Raw genomic sequence first — 18691 nt, forward strand, 5'->3', positions numbered from 1 at the left:
ATAGTGATACAGTCAGAAATGAAGCACGGCAATTGACTAGATTTTTAAATCTAAGATGACTCTAATTTCTGCGCAGAATGTAATGAACTAAAAAGCCGCCTGCAAAGATTTTCAAACGGAGAAAAATTTTCGTTAAAATTTCGTTCAGAACATCTATCATACGCAGTCTATTATTTGGTTCTTGTTGATCATTATCAAAGAAAGCAATAGTGTATGTAACAACAAATGTTTCGCTAATGAGATGATTCCTCTCTATTTTTTATTTGTAAGCGGCGGTAGCGCGCACAAAAGCAGGCCATGCCGCGAGCGGCGACAGGCCGTAAACACGCACAATCAGAATGCGACAAACAATGCATGACACAGTACAGTAATGCATTTTCAGCTTAGAGTGACGTAAACACCTATAACAAAGAAAACGGCGCTTATCAGATCAAAGAAAAGTAAGCAATCAATTCAAACCAGACGAAGCACGTGAAAAGGAAGGGTACCCCTATAAATACGGACGGAGCGCCTGACGCATAGCAATGGCTACCTGGTAAACCTTAACTGCTAAGCTTACGACTCGAACCAAACTACTGCAGCTGTATCGTCATTCATTCGACCTAAATTGTGTCTCATATTACAATTAGACGTACTTTGATTCGATTTGGAGGTGGGACCTAAAACTTTTCTCTCCCCTTGAATTTCGAGTCTCAAATTTCAGGTGCGGCTTAGATTAGGGAAAATTTTTTTTCCTTGATTTCGAGTCTCATTTTTCAGGTGCGGCTTAGATTCGAGTAATACGGTACTCCTTTCCTCTTCAAAACATCCATCAGCTTGTTCCACTGAACTCTGTCGAAAGCCTTTTCTAAATCTATAAAAACAGCAAAGATTTCTCTACCTTTATTCATATATCTTTCCCTGTTGTTGTCAACAGGCCAATAGCATCTCTTGTTCCTTTTCCTGTTCTACATCGGAACTGCTCCTCTGCAATCCCTCTATCCAGCTTGCCATATAGCCTTCTATTCAACACTCTCAGGACGACTTAAGCTGCATGAGAAATTAGACTGATGGACCTATGCTCATAACATTTTTTAGTGTTTCTCTTTTTCTCTATTGGTATCATAACTGTTGCAAGTGCTCAGGCCATTCCTCTTTGTCATATATCTCGTTAACAGAGATAGACTATTTATTTTCTTGACTTGTTTTCAACAGTTCTGCTGGCAAATCATCAATTCCACGTGCCTTCCTATTCTTCATCTCCTTCAGGGTCTTTTCTACTTCTGCTTCCAAGGTGGTGAATCCCTTTCCATCTTTCAGCACGTATTGCTCCTTCTCAGTCTTAATTCCACTTTGTATTTCATCCACCTTATACAGACATTCAGTATATTCTTGCCATCTGTTCAAAACCTCCTGTGATTCTTCTGCAGAGTACCATCCGCTCTTTCTATTTCTATGTTGTTGTTCTTTCTTTTACGTTCAAAAACTCTCTCACTAGCCAGTCTATACATCACTTCATACTTTCCCTCTTTCTCCATTTTCTCTGTTTTGTCATATTTCTGTTTCATCCATTTTCCCCTTACTTCTGCGGTTTCTCTTCTTAATTCATAATTCAGTCTCCTGTACCTCTTTTTGCCTTCTTCAGTTTCTACATTTTTCCACTTTCTCCACTCTTCCATCTTTTTCAACATGTTTTCTGTTGTCCATTCTTTCCTGGTACTTTGGGATACTCTAATTTCTAGTAATTATTTGGCAGATTCCACGAGTCCTTCCCTCATTTTTATCAATTTGTCATTAACACTTTCATCAGCTCTTCCTCTTTCCCATTTTTCCATAAATCTGTTCTCCAAATCTGATGCCTTTCCTGCCTCTTTGAGTCTTTCTATGTTTAACCTTTCCTTTGCTTTACCTCTCCAGACTTTTTCCAACTTTACTTGTATTTCTCCCACTACTAGGTTGTCGTCTGAATTTATATACGCTCCTGGATAAGCTTTGGCATTCTTCAAACAGTTCCTAAAACTTTTTTGTATCAGGATGTTGTCCAACTGATATCTTTCCCTATTCAAGTTTGATATCCACGTGTATGAATTTTCTTTACAGAAACAAATTAGTAGTTCACTTCTCTCATTTCTTATTCCTAATCCAAATTTTCCTACTGTATCTTCATCTCTTCCTTCAGCCACCACTGCATTCCAGTCACCCATGACAATAACGCAGGCATTTCTATTTTCTTTCTCGATGAGTTCTTGTATTTTCTCATAATATTCTTCTACTTCCTCATCTCTATGCTGGCTGGTTGGCATATATACCTGTATTAACACCAAATCTTTTGAACTACCCTTCAGTCGTATCATCATCAGTTTTCCATCAATATATTGTACCTTCATTACCTTATTTTTCAGCTTTTGCCCTATCAATATTCCTACTCCGTTTTCACCACTCTTGATTTCCCCTGAGTAAAAGACTTATAATCTCCACGTTCTATGTCATATTCTCTCCCCATCCCATTTCACACAAACCGAGGACATCTAATCTGTTCCTTTTCATCTCCTGTTTTGCATTCTCTAGCTTTCCTGCTTGCATTAGTATCCTCACATTCCATGTTCCAATCCTTATCTTTCCTTCCTTCACTGTCACTTTCTTCCTTTCAAATATGTCTACTCTCAATGTGTTCCCCTCCCGGAGATCGGAATGAAGGGGGGGGGGGGGACCATAGATCTTTTAATTAGAAGGTGAAAATTCAAGAATAATGATTGGGGAAAAAGACAAAGTGAGCACTAGCAAAAATATATATGAACAAGCGTATTATATTAAGTAATTTATTTGAAATATATTCTCTTTATAAAAAGAAGTAGCCTGAATACAAAGTAGTATTTTCAAAATTTGCTTCTTTTCGAACGAAACAGTGTATACTCACATGATCATCAGGAACACATGCCGTATGTATCTGCACTTACCACCAAAATTTTAAATTTCTTCTAAATCTAAATTCTATTACACAAATGTACCAATATCTAATTAAAATAACGATGTGACATAAAGAACTGAGCTTGTATGCTCTGTCTGTATGATAAATGCCCCACTAGTTCTTTATTTCAAACAAACTTATAAAATGAAATAGAAGACTATGATCCTGGTGAAATAGTTCAGTATAGTAAATAAGTATCAGCTGTTATAATGACTAAGTGTTCAAATAACCACCCTATCAAAATGCTGTGACACTCTAATTCAGAAAATTCAAAAACTTACTCCAAACTCTTATTTCTGAATCACATATGATTGTCTGAAAATGAAGAAGGAAACAGTAAATGAAGGATCAGTGCTAATGTTGATGGATTTCAGTGAAAATCTCAATTTTCTTGTTCAGGATGAAGCACAGGGATGATGTGTCCAAGATGTACCAGACGCAGAAGTGTATACTGAACTTTTTAAAGTTGAACTTCCTGGAATTCCACTTGCTTCTGCTGAATATATCAATGATGAATGTGTTGCATATTACAAACATTGTAAGAATTCAAAAATGTTACAATGAACAGAATTTCAATGTAACATGCAGGTGGTGTTTGTTTCTTTTTCTTTTTGCAACCCGCCATGGAAAATCCCCCTGCAGTGGTATTGTGGGTACTGTTAAAAGACTTGTGACAAAAAGAAGATTGCAAAGACCCAATAAAGATCAAATGCTTACAGCATCACAGGTATTTGAATTCTGCCAGGAGAACCCGCAAGGAATTTCAGTTCTCTCTGCTTCAAAAGATGCAATTATACAAGTTAGAAAATTTCTTTTTCCCCACTTTGCGAGTGCGAAAACAGTTCCTGGAACATGATCTATGTACAACATTATATCACTGTTGCCAACCGAGATTGGAGCAAAAAGGATAAGCTGTGATAGTGATTTTAACACTGTGCACAATTTCTCTGCACTTCCGCTGCTAATGCTAGAATGTTCTGTGCAAGCCAACTGCTATGTTCCAAGTGCGTACTACTCTTTTTGGTATTTGGGAATTGTTGAGAAAGTGAATGGTGAAAAGATGATGTTACAGGGGATAATTTCATGCTAAGTCAACGCAGTACTCATTGAAAACTACCAGTTTACAGAGGTATATGACAACAGTGAAGAAAGTTATAGGTCTGCAAAGTTAGGAAATTTACAAGCATCTGTCCCAACATAAATGACTGTAATTCTGGTTCTAACCCACAAAAAGCAATGAAACTTGTATACTTGAAAAGCTAATGAGTAGAACTTTATGCTGATCTGAAAAACGACGGGTTTCTATGAATCTTCATGTTCACGGCCACTGACAATCTTTGACCTCGTGTAGCTCCGAACAAGCCATCTTCAATTTTTTTGAAAAATATATACAGTACTACTCAAATGTGTTACTATACATACAGTAAATATCAAGATAATACACTAAAAGCATCATGCCCAAAAATTTAAATCCATCTACATCACTAGACTAGAAAATGCAGTAAGCAGCAATATATTCTGACCAATTGGTGAACATTCTTGCTGTGAACAGCCAATCAGGGAGACTTTTGTTTCAACCAATCATCATCAGCTTGAAGTCATGGGTGTATTCAATCTGCAGTGTACAGTTGCTCCAGTATTTAGTAGGAGTTTGTAAAAAAGGTGTTTCAAGTCAAAACTGTATTGTTGCAATATATTTAAAGAAGAAGGTCATACAAGAATACAGAGGAAATCGAGGAATGTTCAGGAACAAAACGTAAAAAAGTGTTCTAATGTATTGATAGGTGGAAAAATTTGCAGCAAATGTAGGAAGCAAATACTGCAAAACCCATCAATTCCTGCAGGTGTTGCTTCAGCTATTCTAGGTACTTCCAGATAAAAATTAAGTGAATATGAAACAGTACTGCATCTGGTACTTGGCTCTTCAAGTACCAGCCATCAGTATTTAGGCAAATCTCCTTTGAAGAAAAAGATGCTTCAGAGTGAGAGAAAGTACCTAAACCAAAAATTGAAAAAGGTTGGACTATATGTGACAAAATACAAATTTAGACAGTACTTCCAAAGTGCTGGAGCATAAGAAAAACCATGAAAGAATTTTCCACTTTGGATTACATGGCTCAAAGAGCAAAACAGTTAATAGCACAACATATCCAAATCCAGGTAATACAGTGTGTGAGAAAACTGCTACTGTGAAATATGGCGTCCAGTACAGCTTTTTATAGTGAGAAAGTGAACAAAAGTTATAGTTGTGCCATGAAAAATGGAACATACGTAAATTATAACAGTGAAATAGTGAAGCCAAATGAATGTGTATCAAGCCTGCAATTAATTGTAGATGTACTAAGGCGGAAATTGCGCATTTAGAAAATGAAAATGCCGAACTGAAAAAGGCGTGTAATATCCTGATCGGCAAAGCAAGTAAAACATGGAACTAGCATGATCACTGAAGAAAGAAGCAAAAAGGTGATAAATACAACGAATGGAACAAACTGCGGCAATAAAAGCAGTTTCAGTGTCCTACCTGCAATAAACGAGTGCTCTAAAGTGGATATAGGCCTAAAGGCAGAAACAACACGGCAACAAATGTTTACTAGGCCAAAAAGGGTTGGTCGTGTGAAACCCAGCGACTGTAGAATTCCTGTGGTAACAAAAAACCGTTTTCATGCACTAGATTCAGATATAAATGTGGAATCCATGGAAAACTGTGACAACAACACGCCGAATCTATATAGTGACAAGCACACGAGCAGAAACTTCGGCAATAAATGTGAAGACAAACTCAAAGTGAAAATATTCTCTGATAGCCATGGACGTGAAATTTCAAAAATACTATGTTACAGTCATTGTATACAAGCAACTAGTATTGTCAAACCAGGTGCACCCATCCAAGAACTCATTAGAAACATAGAAACTGAAAATGTCGTCATAGCTGGAGCCAATAATGTATATAAAAACGATCTCCACAGTGCAACACAAAACCTTAAGGCAATACTAAATTCAACAGAAGAGAAATCAGTTTTTGTAGTCGGAATTCCACATAGGCATGACCTTTCGGAATGGTCATGTGTGAACGTGGAAATCATAAAAGCAAACAGGCAATACTCAAAGATTTGCAGGGCCTACCAAAATGCATATTTTATAAGTATGGACTCCTTGCAAAGAGACTGTTACACGAGACATGGCATGCACCTTAATAACAGAGGCAAGAAGATTCTGTGCCAAAACATCAGCATGATACGGAAAGCATCTGACAACCAAGAAGTAATTGCTGCTCTTCCAGTTCCTTGCTTGATGCAAGCAGAGCCTGAAGAAATGGTTACTTCTATAGCAGCAGTAGAGGTGGAAGCAGCAATTTTACCTACACACATAAACACTGCAGCAGTACCTACCACACTTCATCTACAGGATTCAACAGCAGCAGAAGATGAAGCAACATCCAAATCTTCACTGTCACCAGTTGCCACAACAATGCCTACAGCAGCAGCAGCAGCAGTACCTATCACACTTCATCAGCAAGATTCAACAGCAGCAGAAGAAGAAGCAACCACCTTATCTCCTCAGTCACCAGATGCCACAACAGTGCCTCCACACACCATAACAGCAGTTCCATCAATTCCTGTAGTAGCAGCCTCATCTACAATATCATCACAAGGAGGGAAGAGTAGGCATACAATAGTAGATGTGCTACCACTCCAAGTGAACAATTTTTTAGTAAAAGGCAACAAGAGGCAGAAATCCAAAATATAAGCCTTGTAAAAGGTTTGAAAACCAATCACCATAGACTTCATTGTGTAAGCAATAAGAGTGTGGATCTTAAAATCTGTTACCTTAACATTCAAGGACTGAAAGATAAAGAACTTATCATAAATGAGTTTGGTCTTGATAACCAGTTTGATATTTTTTTGTCTGAGTGAACACTGGGCTAATGAGAATGAACTTGCAGTTACCAAATTTGACAATTTTAGTATAGTAAATAGCTACTGTAGGAAAGAGCACATTAGAGGTAGTGTGGCAATTTATTCCAACCAGTCACTCAATTGTACAATAACCAAACTAGACCTAAATTCCTTGTGTGATGAACAGTGCTTTGAAGTTACGGGTATAATCATTACTAGTCATAAGCTAATAGCAGTATCCATGTACAGATCACCAAAGGGATGTATTAACATATTTTTAGAAAAAATGGACATGCTACTGAGTGAATTAAGTAATATTAAATGGCTACACTATGATATTGCAATAGGAGGTGATATGAATGCTGATTCTGATGTTACTAAATGTAAGGGTAGTGTTGCAGAACTGGAAAACTTACTAAGACAAAACAATTTACATCATGTCAATAACAGGCCCACAAGAAACAAAGCATGTTTAGGTAACATCTTTGTAAACTTCAAGACCACTGAACACACATGCGAAGTTGTAGTGTTCCCATTCTCTGACCATGACTCCATATCTCTAAATTATCCAAGTAAAATTCCCCTCAATAGGAGCAATGCAAACAGACCTGTCCCAACAGTTGTGATTACCAGACCCGTAACTGAGGATAAAATCAACATATTTCATAATTCCCTTGCTGACAGAGACTGGTTTGGCCATTGTAGTGTCGATGGAATTACACATCAAGTAATGACCTGCCAGCCAAAATAATATTTGATAGATTTTTTAATGCATTCTTGACCCTATTTAACCATAGTATTCCCATAAAGAAAATCAAAATAATGGAAAGCACCCACAAATCCAGATCTCGAAACAGACAAAATATATGGTACACTAAACAGCTGACAGATCTAAAGAAACAAGTTTTGTTACTGTACAACATATACAATAGTATGAAGTCTGACTATGCCAAATCAGCCTATATGGCATGCAGGAATGAATACAAAAAAGCCATCCTGCAAGCCAAAAAAACCTACAATGCCAACAGCATACATAATTACACCAATAAAATGCAAAACCGCTTGGAAAGTAATTAACAGTGCTGCCACAGATACTAAAAAAGACAAAATTAATACCCCATCTCAAACACTCAGAGTTTTTTATTAATTCAGTGAAAGAAATAGGAGGTGCAATTATCAAACCAGACATTAGTCCATCAGAGTTACTCTCCCAAAATTGGGGTAGACAGTCACTAAATGCAAGCATGCTAACTTTCTCTGAAGTATCACCTAGATTTGTACAAGGGGTCATAAAACTACTGAAATCATCTGATAGCTTAGATATATACAGCATATCATGCAACCCGCTAAAAAAAGTGTGTGATTGCATTCTGTACCCTTTACCCATTGCATAAACAAGTGCTTACTTGAGGGATATTTTCCTGATGAGTTAAAACTGTCCAGGATCATCCCAGTATACAAAAAGGGAGATAAAGACTCTCCATCTAGTTACAGGCCTATTTCAATAGTACCCGCATTCTCCAAGGTAATAGAACAAAGGCTTTGCTCAGGTCTCATTCTGTGACCTAAGCAAGGCCTTCGACTGTGTTGAGCACATGCCACTACTAGAGAAACTAGAATTCTACAGTATCAAAAGGAAACCGTCTCAGACTATTAAAAGCTTATCTCAACAAACGTAAACAGGTAGTGTGTGTTGGTAAGGAAATGCCAAACATAGAAAATGTTAAAGTAGGTGTGCCTCAGGGATCTGTACTGGGCCCCTTCCTGTTTCGGATAATGATCAATGACCTCCCCTTGTTTATTAGATCCACCACTGTATTGTATGCAGATGATATGACTTTTCTTCATAGCAGTAACGATCTTAATGATCTTAAAACCTGTGCTGAAAATACACTCACGCAGCATATTAGCTCAGAGAAAATGGTTTCCTGCTAAATGAAAATAAAACTCAGCAGATAATCTTGACTCTTAGAGACAAGCCACTATCTGATGACCCTAGTTCTGTTAAATTCCTGGGAGTTTATTTAGATGAAAAGTTATCCTGGGGCCAACATGTAAACTATGTTAGTAGTAAGCTATCTAGAGTAATTTATTTATTAAGACAACTCAGAAATTGTGTACCTGAAACATACATCAGATCATCTTATTTTGCATTTTTCCAAAGTATAATACCCTATGACATTATCTTGTGGGGTAACTGTAGTCATATACATGACATCCTATTATTGCAGAAGAAAGCCATTAGGATAATTACAAATTCTTCACATAAGGCTCACTGCAAACTCTTATTTACTAAACAAAAAATTATGACAGTAGAGGACAAATGTAAGGATGTAGAGGCTTATCTCACTAGGGGTAAGATAGATACTGCCTACAGGAAAATTAAAGAGACCTTTGGAGATAAGAGAACCACTTGTATGAACATCAAGAGCTCAGATGGAAACCCAGTTCTAAGCAAAGAAGGGAAAGCAGAAAGGTGGAAGGAGTATATAGAGGATCTATACAAGGGCGAAGTACTTGAGGACAATATTATGGAAATGGAAGAGGATGTAGATGAAGATGAAATGGGAGATACGATACTGCGTGAAGAGTTTGACAGAGCACTGAAAGACCTGAGTCGAAACAAGGCCCCCGGAGTAGACAACATTCCATTGGAACTACTGACGGCCTTGGGAGAGCCAGTCCTGACAAAACTCTACCATCTGGTGAGCAAGATGTATGAAACAGGCGAAATACCCTCAGACTTCAAGAAGAATATTAATTCCAATCCCAAAGAAAGCAGGTGTTGACAGATGTGAGAATTACCGAACAATCAGTTTAATAAGCCACAGCTGCAAAATACTAACACGAATTCTTTACAGACGAATGGAAAAACTAGTAGAAGCCGACCTCGGGGAAGATCAGTTTGGATTCCGTAGAAATACTGGAACACGTGAGGCAATACTGACCTTACGACTTATCTTAGAAGAAAGATTAAGGAAAGGCAAACCTACGTTTCTAGCATTTGTAGACTTAGAGAAAGCTTTTGACAATGTTGACTGGAATACTCTCTTTCAAATTCTAAAGGTGGCGGGGGTAAAATACAGGGAGCGAAAGGCTATTTACAATTTGTACAGAAACCAGATGGCAGTTATAAGAGTCGAGGGACATGAAAGGGAAGCAGTGGTTGGGAAGGGAGTAAGACACGGTTGTAGCCTCTCCCCGATGTTATTCAATCTGTATATTGAGCAAGCAGTAAAGGAAACAAAAGAAAAATTCGGAGTAGGTATTAAAATCCATGGAGAAGAAATAAAAACTTTGAGGTTCGCCGATGACATTGTAATTCTGTCAGAGACAGCAAAGGACTTGGAAGAGCAGTTGAACGGAATGGATGGTGTCTTGAAGGGAGGATATAAGATGAACATCAACAAAAGCAAAACGAGGATAATGGAATGTACTCGAATTAAGTCGGGTGATGCTGAGGGTATTAGATTAGGAAATGAGACACTTAAAGTAGTAAAGGAGTTTTGCTATTTGGGGAGCAAAATAACTGATGATGGTCGAAGTAGAGAGGATATAAAATGTAGACTGGCAATGGCAAGGAAAGCGTTTCTGAAGAAGAGAAATTTGTTAACATCGAGTATAGATTCAAGTGTCAGGAAGTCGTTTCTGAAAGTATTTGTATGGACTGTTGCCATGTATGGAAGTGAAACATGGATGATAAATAGTTTGGACAAGAAGAGAATAGAAGCTTTCAAAATGTGGTGCTACAGAAGAATGCTGAAGATTAGATGGGTAGATCACATAACTAATGAGGAGGTACTGAATAGGATTGGGGAGAAGAGGAGTTTGTGGCACAACTTGACCAGAAGAAGGGATCGGTTGGTAGGACATGTTCTGAGGCATCAAGGGATCACCAATTTAGTATTGGAGGGCAGTGTGGAGGGTAAAAATCGTAGGGGGAGACCAAGAGATGAATACACTAAGCAGATTCAGAAGGATGTAGGTTGCAGTAGGTACTGGGAGATGAAGAAGCTTGCACAGGATAGAGTAGCATGGACAGCTGCATCAATCCAGTCTCAGGACTAAAGACCACAACAACAACAACAACAACAACATAAACCTCTATACATACAATGTCTTAATCTTTACAACGAATAACCTACAAGATTTGAAACTTAGAGAAAATGTACATTGTTACAACACAAGAAGCATCAAACACATATACACGCCTTACCACAGATTATCAAAATCAATAAATAGCTATGAAGTCACAGGGCACAAACTATTCAATAAGCTGCCACGTGCTATACAGGATCTTCCTGAACATACATTCAAAGAAAGACTGCATGAATGGTTTATTGCCCACCCGTTCTATGATATCAATGAATTCTTCAACTGTAAAATTCAGTAATCCAACAGATAACCCACTGTACATTTATTGTAATATAAGCTAAAATATTTCAGTAGTCAATACCTTATCACACTGTATTATAAATTGTACCTTCATTTGACGTTGTCAATTGCTGTAATGGCCTAAAGACAATAAAATCTTTATTATTATTATTATTATTAGTGTGTACATGGTTTTTACTGTGATCATAATGTGAGCCATGTGATGCTAGGAAGAAAAGACTAAGTCTGTGAAAGAAAATGGAATTAGAGTACATAAGCAGAAGCAGCTGGGGTTGCACAATCTTAAGGAATTATATGCATATTTCAAAGATACATACCCAGAGTAAATAGTGAATTCTCAAAATTTTGTGAATCATGACCAAAGCACTGTTCTTGCCAATATCAGTGGCACCCATGTTTGTTTGTGTGACTCACACCAGAATTTTAAGTTAAGGGTTGTAGGGTGTAAAGTGAAAGAAGTAGAGAAGGGTGAAGAATGCACATTACCATAATACAAGCACTGTAGCATTCGTTACAAGCAATCTTGCATTTGCAGCATGTTTCTTACATGGGAAACTTTCCATCACACCCCCTCACATTTCATGGTAAAATGGCTCAGTTGATAGCCCGTCAAAAAATGAACCCAGATCAAGCATGAAAACAGGAAGAAGGTGTACTGAGCTGTGGGAATAAAAAAAGCTAAATAGAAACAGTGAATGTTCAAATGATAGGAAGTACAATACAGGGCAGCTGTATACAAATCTGGGTTCATTTGCAACAGCAAGGTATAAGGAATGGAGCTATAATGACATTTGATTCTGCACAACTACTTTATTCACAGCTGAAAGGAACTGGCTTTCGAATGGGAACCACAAATGTTCGATGACAAGGTGACAAGTCAACCAAATCCTCCAACGGAAAACACATAGTATGCCATACACGGCATTAGTAACAATACATGTGTCATACGGTAGGAATCTCTTACCAACACACCTAATTTGTACGCCTGGTAAGCGAGTGAGCTATGCCTCCTTGTTCGATTTAGGTGTTCGCATTAATTTGAATATGATGATTCTCAAGGAAATGATGAAAACATAATAATTTGTCTCATAAGCTGCAAACAAATAAACATAGTTCACACCCATCTATTTGTTGTTTTTATTTCTGTGTGATGTCTATGTGGCATCTCACCTGCTCTCACTATTCATCACGTTTACTTGTGACGGTAACATATTCTTACCACATGACTTGCACTCTATAACCAGTGAATAGCATGACAACTGATGACCAGATAAACAGTTCACAATGTTCTGGAAAAAAATAAAATAAATAAATAGATAAAAATAAAGGGCACAAGAGAGAGTTGAGCACGGGTTGCCCACGTGATGGACCAACACCATGACCACTTAAACATGACGCCATTGCTATTCAATGCTGCCCTATATTGAACATCTTATCCTTTGACCTTTCATTGTTTCGATATTTTTTTTTTCACAATTCAGGACATCTTCTTCCTGTTTTCAGTTTTTGACGGGCCATTTTACCACAAAATCTGAGCGGGGCAGGGTGTGTGTGTGCGTGCGATGGTGAGATCCCCTTGTTAGGTTCACATCCCTTCATCCAAGTATGACAAGACTGACTGATTATCTGTTTGGTATGAACTGCATTGATGGAATTACATATAAGTGTTGGGTAACAACAGGCAGGGTAGTTCTAGAGATTATAACAAAATCCATAGATGATTACATTGAGGTGTTTGCATCAAGTTTACAACAGCTCCTACTATACTCATGTATCACCCAGCAGCAGTCACAGTTCTTTAAAATCACTAAATAAGGGCTCAAAGTAAGAGAATTTCTTGTTGTTTGAGGTTTTGTGGGGAATTACTCCTTCACCATTCAGGGTGAAGTTCAGGGATTTCATTAGAACAATCCACACTTTACAATTCACCCGTTTGTTGCTTACCACAGAGACGCAACTACTAATGCAATACACCATGTTTCATATATCATATATGGAAATATCTGATGGCTTCAGCATGATGCAGAGAGAGAGAGACAGAGAGAGAGAGAGAGAGAGAGAGAGAGTTCTTTCGGCACAGTTTCATCAGTTGCTTAAAATGTCACTTTCTAACTCCAAAGTATAATTTATTACTTTTCTGATGGATATGCTGCCCAATGCAAAAAAAGGACAGAAAAATTTTCAAGAATCTGTCTTGCCATCGCAAAGAATGTGATGTTATAGCAGAATGGCATTTCCCCCCTCCCCACGGGCCTACAGCACATTATAAAGGAAATTGTGATGGGGTTGTAGGGACTGTAAAGAGATTGGTCGCAATTGCCTCAGGTGACCTCATGAAAACCAGATTTTGACACCACAATTATTTCAATGGTGCAAAGAAAATATTCCTTCATGGGTCTTCCACTATACATCTAGATCCCATCACAATGAAGGCATTGCCAAGGTGACATAGCGTTTCAAGAATAAATGACTATCCCAGATACCCAGAAGCTTCACTGTGTAATACCTATTAACAAAGGTACAGTAAAAACAGATATACAGTCTGCCTGTATCATATCTATAGGACATTAACAATTTAACTGGGCACGCGTGAACTGAGATTTTACTTTGTTTTATTAGCTTTTCAGTCAAGCTACATTGTAAATGGTTCATAATACCACTAAAATATTATAGAACCATATTTTTGTACTACATTACTTATGAATTGCACTTTTTAATAACTTGTGTTTCATATTCGTGTGCTGCCTTCTGTATTTTGATGTGTACTGATGCTGACAAAATAAACTTTTGGGCATGAGGACAATACAGTGATTCCACCCGTCTACTTTGACCCATGAAGTTATCAAGATGGTAGACACTCTTATTCCCAGTGTATAAAATATGGCAACCACAAAGTCATTAACAATAACAAAGTCACTGAATACTACCATGCACAAAAATATTTAACAGTGCACAGAATTCCACTTCACCAATAAACTGAAGTTAATTGGGTGTAAAGTAGAGGGTCTTGGGGTGGGGACAGTAAGAATGGCATCATTATACAACAAACAATACTGAAAAATAATGAACACAAAATTTTCGAAAATAAACAGAACAAAAAACACAAAAAAATCTGCAACGAAATATTACATCTGACCTACATAGCTCAATGGAAAAATGATACAAGGCACTTCCACCTACCTGCGCCCCCCCCCCCCCTCCGTTCCCATTCTCACAAACACACACCCAAACACTAAAATAACCATTACTGAAACCCACTGAAAACATTGTCGCATACGCTTGTACTTGGTTTGAGAAGCAGATACTCGGTTCATTATCATAATTTACACAAACTGTTGATACCTCACATATTCCACCAAGTAAGCATATAACTGAAGGACTTTAACTGCATAGGCTATATTCTCGCCCATAGCAGCAACCAACTAGTGACTTGTAAACTTTGTTGTGACATCCACAGTTAGTACCAAATAAAACTCCAAAAATAAGAAATTTAAAACCATAAAAACACATAGAACTAACAAGTTCAAAACCAAACTTAAATTGGTAGCCAATAACTAACGACACCGCCAAGGCAACTAAAAAACAAGCTCCCACAACATCGAGTAACACGCAGCACTAAGGTCAATACCACATTAACATCACTTACAAACAATTTAGAAACAAATACCACACACTAGAATGTGTCACTGATTACTCCAACAAGGCCATTGCAAACACAATCCATTTTTAACACACTGCACCTCAATGACACATACAACACAACACAGTTATGTCACAGGTCAAAGCAGATGGGTTGAATCGGACACTTCCATTAACCCATTTTGAGATATTTAAGGTCAAAGGTTAAGGTCAATGACGTTGAACAAAAATTCTTAGAAATCCACTGTGTTGTATATAAAGCTCTACTCAACAGCTTTTCAGTAACCCAAATTTCACTGCAATATCTTGATTAGTGCCAGATTATAGTCATATATGTTGAGACACATGCATTCAAATTTCACGCAACTTCCAAACCTATATATTTCTTCACAACTGTCATATACCTCTCTAGATTGGTCGTTCTCCATCTCCTATCTGGATCACTGTATGCACAAAATCTGATATAAATCTGAGATGGTCAGGTTGAAAAATTTCACTTTCCTGCTTTGAACTGACATGGAATTACCCACAAAGATTAATCGTCATCCTCATGGGCCATCTCCATCCTTCTATTAGCCTGATAATGATGTCACATTCCCTCACATTCTATATAAAGTTGGTATCACCACAGCAACGGGCTGTGCTTACTCTCTACGCAAAGAGTCTTCAAAGTTGGTGGAAGAAAAGTGATTTTTAATGTGCATCTTAAAAAGTGTCTTGCCACGTATAATTCAAAATAAACTTTAACACAGACTGCACTATCAGTATCTTCCGCAGTGTTGACATAGTATTGAATTTTGAAACAGTGTTCAAGTACCATAAACAGAACCTTGTGTGTCATTGCACTAAGTTAATTCAGGTACGACAGATGTTGTCATTATGTTCATATATTGTATAGTATAAGTGTACATTTTATAGCTTTGTTTTATATTACAATTTTTGTTGCATTTGTATAATGCTGTACTCGTTTATGTTAATGGCAAAATGGAAGTGTTCTCAATATTCACAATTGTTTTCATGCCATTAATTTTTTAAAACTGATTGTTTGTGATGAAACTTTACTATTTGCAAATCACTTTCTACATTTGTCAATGATTTTCTGATGGGAGCAAGTGCTCAGTTTTTATATTTAACAATAAACTAAAATAAAATTAATCTGCAATATATTATATGATAAATTCTTAATTTTTTCATAAGGCAGAAGTCATAAACGATATTCAGGTAAAAAACCGTCAACTTACTTTTTTTCATTTACAAACTGCCGCCAATTTTCAAAATTTCACAGTCTGGTTTTATGGAAAGCATTGCACCATATTTTCTACAATTACTACCAACATAAAAAACAATAAAAATTGGCAAAAGTTCATGAAATTAACAACTGAAGCAGTACGCAAAATCTGTTCTCAATATGATAATGGGTATCATGGTCTGGATGACTGGACATGGAATTACTATTTTTTTAAACGGAGTTCACCTAAAAATATTAGCAATTATTAACACGACATCGATATTACGTGGCTGTAATAATATTCCACGATTTTGGAAAAAAAAAAATTGGGGAGCTCATGAACCCACCATACCAGTAGCGCAACAATAACTTCACGATAACAGTTTAAGGTTACATGTAAACAACCTAAGTGTAATTATCGCTCAAAAAGGCCTAACTGTACTTACAATGACACTTATAAGCATCAACGTAGAAAATATCACAGGTTTTGTAGCTATTTTCCTCAGAACTTAAACTGATGAAATAAAAAGTTTTGCACCAGTCTAATTAGCCGCTAACATGGGAAATCAGAAAAAAATTGTAATGTTTCGGTGTGCAGTCAATTGCAAAACGAAGTCTGGAACAAACAATGGCCAAAGTCAGTGCTTTCATTATTTGTTCCTACTATTAAATAAAAACAAGATACTAAAAACTTGTAAACTACAAATATGGGTGTTTGTTTGCTTTTAAGGAGGATACTGTTGACACTGATTTAAATCTCTATATTTCGCTTGTGTTTAACATAACAAGCAGGAAATCCGGTTGCATTCTACCTGCTCCCTCTCCCCCCCCCCCCCCCCCTGCAATCACTCACTCTCTCTCACACACACAGGACCAAATTTACCTTCAAAAACTCTGGATTGCTCTGCTTTGTACTCAACAGATAATATAAAAATGCTATCCCCGTTGTTCCAGTATAAATGGAGTAATCATTCTGGTCGACAGAAGCCAACTTTGCCACTAATTTGGGAAGTAAAGAATTTGTTGCCGAGTGCAATTTGTCGAGTAACTGGGGGTGAATCTGAAACAGTCAAAAATTGTTTCCACTATTTTTTTTATTCAAGGGAGAGTAACGTTAGGAACAAATGCACATAAAAGATAAAACATGCACCTCCCCATTTAATACAATTTTCGTAGTAGTTTCCCTATGAGCAACGTAATCCTCATACGGATTTTCATAATAACGTACGTCATCCATCGCACAAACTGTCAACAACAAACACAACACAAGAACCTCACTCTTCAATGAACTAAATCGATAATTCGTTGCCATAGCAACGTAATACCAACATTGAACAAAACATTTCTCTAGACAAAGCTAACATTTTACCGCTGATGAAGTCTATTATATAATATATAACTTGGATGTTTAGACGAAGGTGTTGTAGAAGTTTGCTCCCTAACCGAATAATTACTGTGTATCGCGATGTTTCTGCACCAGCGGTTTTCTGCTAGAGAGAACAAGCTGTAATCTACACCCCCCCCCTCCCCCCACCAGATTCGGAACTCTAATGTATGAAACAGATCCCTACATTCGGTTACCTTACAAATGAGTTACGGGCACCAGCACATGATAGTGGTTCAAAAGATATGGTTTTTTATGGAATTGAAATCTTTGGGATCTTGTTTACATCCTCTCCAAGGGATGTTCCTGAAAAATTGTTTTTGGGACATTTATTTTATTTAATATTGCATGTTTGTCACTTGTGTCTGGATTTGCTGAGATCTTACTGATTTGACGTTCACCTTTTTCGTATCACTTATCGCAATTTAGTTCTGTTAATTAGAATCTCAGTTTTTAGTGATCCTATGTATGCACCTTGGACAGTTAACTGTGTTCATAGGTATGAAACTTCCTGGCAGATTAAAACTGTGTGCTGGACCGAGACTCGATTCGGGACCTCTGCCTTTTGCGGGCAAGTGCTCTACCATCTGAGCTACCCAAGCACGACTCACGCCCCGTCCTCACAGCTTTACTTCTGGCAGTACCTCGTCTCCTACCTTCCAAACTTTAGAGAAGCTCTCCTGCGAACCTTGCAGAAGTAGCACTCCTGAAAGAAAGGATATTGCGGAGATATGGCTTAGCCACAGCCTGGGGGATGTTTCCAGAATGCAATTTTCACCCTGCAGCGGAGTGTGCGCTGATATGAAACTTCGTTCGCAGGAGAGCGTCTGTAAGGTTTGGCAGGTAGGAGACAAAGTACTGCCAAAAGTAAAGCTGTGAGGACGGGGCGTGAGTCGTGCTGGGGTAGCTCAGATGGTAGAGCAGTTGCCTGCGAAAGGCAAAGGTCCCGAGTTCGAGTCTCGGTCCGTCACACAGTTTTAATCTGCCAGGAACTTTCATATCAGTGCACACTCCGCTGCAGAGTGAAAATCTCATTCTGGAAACCCAGGTATGTCCACACACTGTGTCGTCAGTGATTCAGTGAGCTAGGGAATGGAGTGGAAACTCACTTGCTCACACTTCAGTTTGCAGACTCAAGAGGGGGGTAAGTGCATGACCACAATTGGATAAACTACCTTCTCTCACATGTCTATTCATCTACA

General features: G+C 37.8%; 1 protein-coding gene across 1 annotated transcript in view; it reads right to left on the bottom strand.

The window, feature by feature from the left end:
- LOC126253528 (lanC-like protein 2) overlaps nt 1–17414 on the bottom strand; it is a 158942-nt gene extending 141528 nt beyond the window's left edge. Inside the window, exons 1-2 of the mRNA XM_049954912.1 lie at nt 17256–17414; nt 16989–17165 (exon numbers count right to left, since the gene is read on the bottom strand). Coding sequence (XP_049810869.1) covers nt 16989–17165; nt 17256–17342 — 264 coding nt within the window. The 5' untranslated portion in view covers nt 17343–17414. The remainder of the gene's footprint in view (nt 1–16988; nt 17166–17255) is intronic.
- Between the last annotated feature and the right edge of the window lie 1277 nt (nt 17415–18691).

This window comes from Schistocerca nitens, chromosome 4 (genome assembly GCF_023898315.1).
Source record: "Schistocerca nitens isolate TAMUIC-IGC-003100 chromosome 4, iqSchNite1.1, whole genome shotgun sequence".
NCBI lineage: Eukaryota > Metazoa > Arthropoda > Insecta > Orthoptera > Acrididae > Schistocerca > Schistocerca nitens.